The sequence below is a fragment of the Durio zibethinus genome, chromosome 2 (assembly GCF_047325235.1).
Source record: "Durio zibethinus cultivar Kanyao isolate XHJ-2024 chromosome 2, ASM4732523v1, whole genome shotgun sequence".
Lineage (NCBI taxonomy): Eukaryota > Viridiplantae > Streptophyta > Magnoliopsida > Malvales > Malvaceae > Durio > Durio zibethinus.
The window spans coordinates 32,345,378-32,354,889 of NC_143163.1; the positions used below are offsets into that span (position 1 = coordinate 32,345,378).

The 9,512-nt window shown below is 33.0% G+C and overlaps 1 protein-coding gene and 1 pseudogene across 5 annotated transcripts; both read right to left on the minus strand.

Annotated features, from left to right (window-relative positions):
- Nucleotides 1-363: 363 nt before the first annotated feature.
- LOC111317883 (Pectin lyase-like superfamily protein) lies at nucleotides 364-6,111 on the minus strand. 5 transcript variants are annotated; one of them, XM_089751925.1, is made up of 10 exons: nucleotides 4,006-6,111; nucleotides 3,356-3,531; nucleotides 2,908-3,036; nucleotides 2,558-2,728; nucleotides 2,431-2,451; nucleotides 2,127-2,334; nucleotides 1,879-1,960; nucleotides 1,552-1,660; nucleotides 1,066-1,182; nucleotides 364-918 (listed from the first exon to the last, which is right to left on the minus strand). In XM_089751925.1, the coding sequence occupies exons 2-10, from the start codon at nucleotides 3,524-3,526 to the stop codon at nucleotides 910-912; spliced, it is 1,017 nt and encodes a 338-aa protein (XP_089608051.1). In that variant the 5' UTR covers nucleotides 3,527-3,531; nucleotides 4,006-6,111; the 3' UTR covers nucleotides 364-909. The 5 variants fall into 5 exon arrangements, with proteins under 5 accessions (XP_089608051.1, XP_022776119.2, XP_089608045.1 ...); XM_022920384.2 differs by having other exon boundaries at nucleotides 364-928; nucleotides 4,006-6,068; XM_089751919.1 differs by lacking the exon at nucleotides 4,006-6,111 and adding an exon at nucleotides 3,669-3,686 and having other exon boundaries at nucleotides 364-928.
- LOC111317884 (pentatricopeptide repeat-containing protein At2g27610-like) lies at nucleotides 4,259-6,122 on the minus strand (annotated as a pseudogene).
- Between the last annotated feature and the right edge of the window lie 3,390 nt (nucleotides 6,123-9,512).

Genomic DNA, 9,512 nt, shown 5'->3' on the forward strand with positions numbered 1-9,512 from the left:
GTGGTTCTTCAAACCAACCATCTTTTTTTTCTTCCCTTTCAGTATGTGTGTATTTAATTCATCACGAAAACGAGTAAAATTTGATTTCTTTAATAGTTTGGCTCTGATTCTCAGTAAATCTTTACATATGAACAATGAATCAATCTGCATCTCAGTGGTCCCTCATTGTCCTTGCATTTTCATTTATTTCAAGCACTCAGATCGATCTTTTGAGAGCCAGAGCATTTTCTGGTGTATTTTTAACAAACATATGGAAGTATGGCTACATCACTTGAGGATCATTTTTGGAGTTTCCTGCAGTAGGGATTGTGTACTTGTGTTGCAAGTTACAAAATGGACCCTGTCGAAAGAGTACAATTGCACTTTCATATCAAAATGTAAGTAATTTCATTAAATTGATTTTTCTTCTTCAATATTACTAGGTATATTAACTGCATTTTACATATCCTTGCTATTATTGTCAGGATTAGTTTCAATGCAGTTCGTGCATAACATCAATGGCATCCGAAATTTCCCATAAAAATTTCAACTCGAGCCTCAAACCTCCTCGGACCTCTACTGCTCTAGTTAAGTTACTCTTGTGCAATAATACTATCACATCATTATTTATGTGCCTATAGGGAGCTTAGAGTTCAGCATGAACAGTGGGTTCAGCAAACTTAGCATTTTCTTTCTGATCAATGAGAATAGAGCCTTTGTCATGGGAACTTAGGCAGTCCGCTGAAGGATGCACAACCCCGTAGCCAAAGCCTCGGGCAGAGTTGCAGTAGGTCTCCACTGTGCCATCCTTCTTCTCTAAGTTTACATTGCTCAGGACTATATTGCTACAGGGAACAGTATCACTGCAGGCGAACTTCATTGCTTCCTTGCTTTCTGTCGTCCCAGTAATGTTTCGATACATAATCTGGCTTACTTGCACTGCTGATGTCTAACAAATAAAAAAGAACAAGAATTCATGTGATCACTGTTCTAATTGGGTGAGAGACTCTTGCAAGAATCAGAACTAATGTGATCATAAGACAGATACTGAGAAATTTAGATATGATAAAACCTTGGATAATTCACCTGGTTTTGGCAGTTTGTTGGCGAATCACAGTAGAATTGATCGATAATGATGGGGTTAGCAACATCTTCCATCCTTACATTTTCAAAACGCACACCACGAATATAACCGGAACCACCCTTATCAAAGAATCACGAGACAAATGTCATTCTCAAAGAGATGAATCTGAAATGTCCCTAAATGCAAATTGAGTGCTGACATATTCAGAAAAAATATGGTCAAATTATGTGTTGACATATTCAGAAACAAGAAGTCAAATTGTGTGTTGACATGTTCAGGAAAAAAAAAAGACATTTGTAGAACCTACCACATCACCCATTTTCTTCTTCCTCCCAAAAGAAGAAGAAAATATTAGGCTTCATTTCTTACTCAGAAACAGCAGCTAAGTTGGCAACTGAAGCCCCATAAAGTCTTCTGCGTTCCTAATACCGGCTAAATGTGTATTCTTATTGAAGGTACTAGGTTTACGAGATATTTCATCACAATACCTGCCAAGTTTTAATCCTGACTCCATTTGCAGTCTCCCTGAGGAGTGCTGTATCCAAAACCACCTTTGTGACTATGCCCGTGGAGTTATCCTTCCCAAGGCTTCCAATGCTAAGTAGCCAAATTTTGCATAAAAGAGAGAAAATAAGAGGTAAACATAAAACAATCAGTTTCTGTAGGGGATTGAATGGTCAACAGAGCAAATCATGGATAAATTGTTCCCGGTTTCCTTCCCCGGAGTATTGTTCCAAGGAAATGGAGTTATTCATGGATCAGGAAACAATCTGTTGAAATAGCTTATAGAATCTAACTGGAAGTTTGGAACACACCTTACTCCATGTCCTGGTCCACAATATATTCTCTTCATCTTTATAGCAGATGAATCATTAACAATTGAGATGCAATCATCCCCTGCATTTCATATGCACAGTCACCATGAATATTTAACCAGTCAGTATGCACACATGCAATAGTTTGTAGTATCATTTCTATAAGACATTCTTTCAGCTTCATTTAGGGATGTTCTTATCTTTTGAACAGCAAAAGAGATGCAAGGAAAGACAAAAGGTTTCAGAACCTGTTCCTATTTTGCAGTCTTGAAGAATAACATTAGTTGACCCAGTGATGTGGATCCCATCAGTGTTTGGGCTGTCTCCTGGACATGAGACTTGTACTTCAGATACTCGAACAGATTCAGATTTGGAAATAACGAAATTCATCTGTTGGCTGTTCTGAATAGTAAGGCCTTTTACCCTAATAGATGAGCTTGAGTCTATAGTCAGTGCCTGCAACATACTCATATGTTAAAGCTAATTTGAGATAAATTTGGCATTCTGCTTATTGGAAATATGACTAGTATAATTGTGGAGAAAGATCCTTACTGTTGGTGCCCCTCTGCAAGGCTGCCAAAGGAAAAGAAAACAGAAAAAGAAATATATGTTACATTCTATTTGTTTAACTTGTAACTTGAGCATGAAAGAATTTGTAAAGAGAACCCTAAGGAATTACATTTGACTTGTTCTTTTTGCAAGAAGATGCCCACCATTTGCCACCAGATCCATCAATAATTCCATTTCCTTGGAACACCACTCCCTGCAGTTTAGTAAATTCAAGCCACAGTCGTGAAAGATCTCGGTCCCAGTTCTTAGGTTCATCTGGTGCTACTATTGTTCCATCAATCTGTATAATAACAATAATGATTATGACAAAATAATAAATAGAAAAAAATGACTGGAATTAAAGTTAAAATTAATATCGAATGGGAATTAATAGTTGCAATCATTTAATCAAAAACATAGATATACAATTATCGAGATCTTATTTCCATATGCGTTTAATTTGATGTACATTGATATTACCTGAACAACCAACCTATCTGCACATGGTCCCCTAAACTTCGTAGCGTTAACTAAATAACGGCGTCCAGGAGGAACCAAGAAAACTGATTTTGGAGTAGAGCACGCTGTGTCCCATGCTTTTCTAAAAGCCTGATGATGAAATAAACAGAAAGACAAAATGCTAATTTATCAAATGGGAAATTGGCTTATTTTTTATGACAATGAAAACATATTTCGTCAAACAGTAATACACAAATAGTTTTAGTCAAAAATAATATTCACAGCATATATCTATTTTCTTAATCCTAGAGAATTGTCATGGTTCAGAACCCTCATGGAAACAGAGACTGCAAACTACTGCCTGTCAGAGTCTTAATCGGTAGAGCTTTCAATGTGCCTAAAAGAACCATGAAGGCAATTTGCAAGGGAGTTAAAAATTAAGAAAGAAAAAAAAAACGCAAGCATATACCTGGGTGTCATCAGAAACTCCATCTCCAACTGCACCAAAGCTATCCACATTTACAAGAACCTTGCTACCACGTTGACTTGTCCAACATGGGAACTCAAAAACTTCAGCATCTTCTTCTGCTATGTCCAGGTCTTCAAGCTCTTCAAGCATGTTGAAGTTGTCATATAACATGTTACCTGCAACTCCATATGCCACTGTCAGCAAAGCAACGAAGGAAACCAGGAACAGTTTATCCATGATTTGTTCTTTTTTGTCTGTTTGGAAGATTGATTCAGTTTTATAAAATCCAATAAGATGTTGGTTTAATTTATACGTGCAGATTAGTTTTGGAAATGAATGGTTTTGTGGGCTATATGGCTTGGCTTAAAAGCAGATGAAGCTGCTACATTTTCTACATGCCCACACTTAAAGTAGAAGGGAAATTTATTTTTAAGTTCCTTGCTTTACTCTTCAACCGCTGGGCAAAAATTCACCAGTTAAATGTTCATGGATTCTGTATAATCTCTCTCTCTTTCTCGCTCTCATGGAAGTGGATAATCAATCAGCAAAATAAATATATATTAATCAGTTAATTTTATAAATTGAAAAATGAAACATCATCATACATGCATGCAGGGATAATCTGTAGCATGAAATAGAGCAATAAATACCTCAAACGAAAATTGAATTAGCGAGTCAGGAGGGAAAGGTCCTTTTCCTGTTACAAGCCAAAGGCTTCAAGCTAAAGCAACTGCTCTTTAGAAGATTTAAGCAAAAGATGCAGACTTCACAAACAGGTTTCGGTTTCATGGAAATGAAGCTGAAACAGACGAGCAAGCATTGTTCCAAAGTTCTCCATTTGATGACCATGCTCGGTTAATTTTTATGGGTATAAAAATTGAATGTCAGCAGTTAGTCTTCACCTCAATTCTCAATTAAACTGTGACCAATCTCCCTCATCACCTTTCTTGCCATATCAGTCTCTAATTTGCAAAGAGGCTTCAAATTCCCCTACTTTCAGAGTAAAAATTTGACACCTGCAAATAAATGACAAAATCCTCTTGCCAAGCTCCATCAAGACTTTTGCTGCTCTCTTTCCCACTATTTAATTCGTGTGGACCCTACACATTACAGAATCTCCTCCTCCAGGTGCCTGTTGCAGCAACTCATCAGCTTCACCCAGCAGACCTGCACGGCCTTAAAGATGGATAATACTGAAAAATGATGCCGTTCTGGGCAAATGCCATAGAAAGATTTCATTAGGTTAAACACCGACTTTCCTTCTTCAAAGTTCAACCAACCCTGCATGGTTGCACCCACTTAAAACACAGAAGAATGTCACTTTATCAGGTATCCAGCCCTTCTGGATCATTGCTTCCAACAGGCTCACACCTTCTCTCCCCATCCTATTTCGGGTATATCCATTGATTATAGATTTGAAGCAGAAGACACTTGGTGAATAAAGTGTTTTGAAAACCTAGCAAGAGAGCTCAACGTGCCCACATCTTGATTACACATCAAAAAGAGAACATGAAACTGCAATATCATATTCATAACTGGATTTTATAGCACAATAGTGCAACAGTTTTCAGCTGTCCAAACTCGCCCAAGTAGACACTGATAAAGCTTTCAGCGTTGCAAAGGGAGTAACCTCAGCAATCCCAATTCCTTCTTCAACCATCAAACCAAACATTTCAAACACATCTTCAGTGATACCACAGTGCAACAATGAGGTTATTAATGAGTTACAACACTCCAAAGTTCTATTAGAACCACTCCCACATACAGACAGAAAGCTTTCAACGTCACCGCATTTCCCATACATATCAACTAAAGCTGATTGAATATGAACACTCCCTGAATTAAAACCTATTTTCGTAAGAAAACAGTACATTTGCCTCCCATAGAGAATATACTTTCTTCTACTGGATAAATTCAATAACACCAAAAAAGAACGAATTGAAGGTTTTCCCCACCAGAAATGCATCCTACTAAATAATTTAAAAGCATCAGACAATAACTTATTCTCGGCATATACAGCAATGATTGAATTCCATGATATCACATCTTCAACTGGAATTAAGGAAAACGCTTTCCTAGGCTTTCCTAGCATCTATGAAATTCCCACAAGCAGAATAAAAATCCAACAAAGCATTGACAACAAAAACATTGAATTCCACCCATCCAGCCTTAATCACAGGGCAATGCAGCAGTCTTAGTCACATGGCAATGCAGCTGCTTTTCTTCATCTAAAAACCTTTCATTACAACAAGCGTGAATCAAATAACAAAAACTGAACCCATTTGACTTGAACCCTCCCATTCCATTTTGCCGTACAACCTAAATAATTGCTCTATTTTACCGAGCTCCGAACACGCATTTAACATCAACTTCCATACAGCTAAATTCCGCTCAGGCAATTGATCAAACATCAAATCCCATATGCAGATAAAGATTCACAAGTGAGCTTGCGATAAACAAACTCAATTCAAACCCAACTGGATTCACCTTGCAATGAACCTGAATTCCTTCTCCATAAAAACCTCCATTCACACAAACAGTAATCACATAAGAAAATGTAGGACCAGTTTCTTCGATTCCTTGTGAAACCATACAGAGCTTGTTTTGAATTACCATATCGACCGTGCCCAGAAATTAGCAAGTTATATGTAATGCTATCTATTACAGACATCTGGAAGAAAAGGTTTTGGGCATCGTTTAAACGCTCTGATTTGATTAAATCGTTAATTGTTTTATTTTTGTACTGAATACCTGATGAGGGTTTCGATTACAGTAAAAACGACTAATAATTTGGTAAAATAGGACTAATTACTTTAATAATTGCATTGTCTCCTTGGTATTTTCCTGTTTTTTTTAAGAAATATAATCAAAATATCGTGGAAAAGTCATATTAGTAGATCACGATAACTCAAATCTACGGTCACTTAGTATTATCAAAATTGAACGAACCTTATTAGTTATTAATTGAACCAATGGTTCTTGGATGTCCGTACCTTTAGCTATTTATTTAGGTACAGCACAGCGGGTTGTCGGCTGATAGGAAATGCACAGTTAAGAGATAACGTATACTCCATTCCACTTTGAATACAATAGTTGGATTCGATTGCAACTTTACCTTATCAGAATTGAGAACTGGCCGATAAATAAACGTGAGCCTTTTGATCTTTGCTTGCAGTAAACGTCTAAAAACACATTACATCAAATGACCGACCAAACCCAAGAACAATCCTCTACTTTTCCAATCTTTAAAGTTTAATGCAAGTATTTCATTACATAAAACCAACTTAAAAATCGAATGCATGAAAGAAACACAAAGGTGAAGTAATAGCAAAGGAGGGGAGAGGTTGGTGGAGAGGAAAAAGAAACTCCCCAAGTCTCACTTTTTATCATTTAGGGGGGGGGGGGGGTAGGGTCCAGGAAAACTCATGTATTTTTTTTTTAAATTTATTATTAGATATTTAATTTTAACGTTTGATTCAAGATAATTTAATTTTAAAAAAAAGTGACAGATTTTTAATAGTATCTAAAATTTTAAAATAAAAAATTCATCTCTCCTTATGATATTTTAAGATTTCAAAAAAAAATTATATTATTTTTAAATTTGATTTGAATTAAAAATTATAAAATAGTTATTACTATTTTAAAAAGTATGTCTAAAAGTGACTGCAAATTAATTGTATATTTTTCTACTAAATTTTTTTTTATATTATAATTAATGACGTTTGACATAAAAAAACTTCTTAAATAATACTGACCAATTTGTTGTAAAAGATTATTTAAGACGTTTTTAGTTAGAAAACACCTTAAATAATCTCAAAAAAATAATTAGCATTATTTAAGGTGTTTTCTAACCAGAAACACCTTAAATAATATTGATCAATTTTTTTTGGAGATTATTTAAGGTATTTTTTGGTTAAAAACGTCTTAAATAATCATATATAAAAAATTGAATGAGATTATTTAAGGTATTTTTTAGTAAAAAATATCTTAAATAATCCCCTAAAAAAATTGATCAATATTATTTAAGGCCTTTTTTGATAAAAAAATGCCTTAAATAATCTTTTTAAAAAGTAATTCCCAAAAATAAAATGCTAAAAGGAAAAGAAGAATATACAACCTTATGGTTAATAGTCATATGCTCTAACAAACTAAACTGCTCTAATTTTTTTATATTTTATCTCTTAAATCTTATAAGTAATTAAAAGAGATTATTTAAGATATTTTTAGTTAAAAATGCCTTAAATAATACTATTAAAATATCATTAAAGTGCTAGAAAGAAAGGGTCAAACTTACAACTTTTATGGTTAATAATTATATACTCTAACCGATTGAGCTACTCTAATTTTTTTATATTTTATCTTTTAAATCTTATAAATAATGAAAGTGATTATTTAAGGTATTTTTAGTAAAAAAAAAATCTTAAATAATATAGTCTAAAAAAGTGAAAGTTATTATCTAAGGCATTTTTTTTATCAAAAACACTTTAAATAATCTCTTTAAAAAAATAGTATAAATTATTTAAATAATCTCTTTTAAAAAAATATTAGATATTTAAGGCATTTTTTGTCAAAAATAAAAAAACGTCTTAAATAATACCCTTTAAAAAATTAAAAGTATTATTTAAAGCATTTTTTAATCAAAAATGCCTTAAATAATCCTTTTAAAAAAAATATTAGAGATTATTTAAGACATTTTTTTATCAAAAATATTTTAAATAATATCTTTTAAAAAATTGAAAAGTATTATTTAAGGTTTTTTTTATCAAAAATACCTTAAATAATTTCCTCTTATTTTTTAAATGATATTTATTTAAGGTGCTTTTGGACTAAAAATACCTTAAATAATCTCTTTAAAAAATAAAAATGATTATTTAAGGCATTTCTCAGCCAAAAACGCCTTTAATAATCTCTAATATTTTTTATTTATGATATTTTATAAATAAAAACAGCAATCAAATAAAATATTTATCCTCTTTTACTATAAAAGGCATAATTTGTCATTTGAGTATTTATTATTAATAAAAACTAATCAAAAGTTATCATCATATATGTTAAGGGAATTATGATAATTATTCAGGAATTAATTTATATGGATTCCCTACAATCAAATGAGTAAATTTGAACATGGAATACCCTGAAAATAGAAAAAAAATCTCAGGTATCACACTTTTTCGAGGATCACACTTTCCTCTGAAATCTAAGATTTCGTGAACCAAACACTCCCTTAAAGCAAGCCACATGTCATGCATTTGCCAACCATTAAAAAACACATATTTTTAGGGATAATATACGTGGAATTTTGAATCTTTCAATTCTAAGAATTGAGGGCCACTAATGCTTGGAATTTAAGTAAAGCTAGTGAATTAGTAAAAATTGTTTTATTTTAGTCGTCGAAAAAGGTATTTTAAAAGATTATATATAAAAAAAATTTATGCAGTTTTGAAAAAAACCTTTTCATCTTTCTACTATCTATCCACACACCTAGAACTTAATTTCACACTTTTTTTCCTTTTTATTTTAGGTAAAAAAGATTTTATTAAAGAAAAATTAAAAAAACATAACAAGTGCTTTATGATTTCACTTGCTAATTATTTATTCCTACTTTTTGCATGTGAAAAAATTTAGAAAAAAAAAAAGTTCATAATTGTTTGTATTGAGCTCCAACCTAAGGGTAATTCTGTAAATGCAAAAGAAAAAGAAGGTTAGAGGTAAAAATAGAGGGTGTTTTTTATGTTTGCATTCTGATACGTAAGTCAGTAAGGATCAAGTCAAAAAAAAAGTGAGAACATAAAAAGAAGAGACATGTATGAGTTAGATGAACTTGGTTTAATGGTGTTTGGGTCTTTATATTTATAAGTAAAATGAGGAGGATAAAAAGAGAACAATTAGGATAGGGCTGAGCTAAGACGGCACTGGAGATGTCAGACCAATCTGACATGTCAAGTTAGTACAAAAGATTAAGATACCCTTGATTGTCTGCTGAAAACTGAGAGAGGAGAAAAGATCACTATGCCATTTGACCATTATATGCCCCTAACACTCTGTCTCCCTATCAAGCAGTCTGAATATTAAATTGTCATATCTATTATCGACGTCCTCGGTGTGAGGTAAATGATTGCATATTTTGTCAAAGGTCGATGTTGTAAGGAGAGATCGA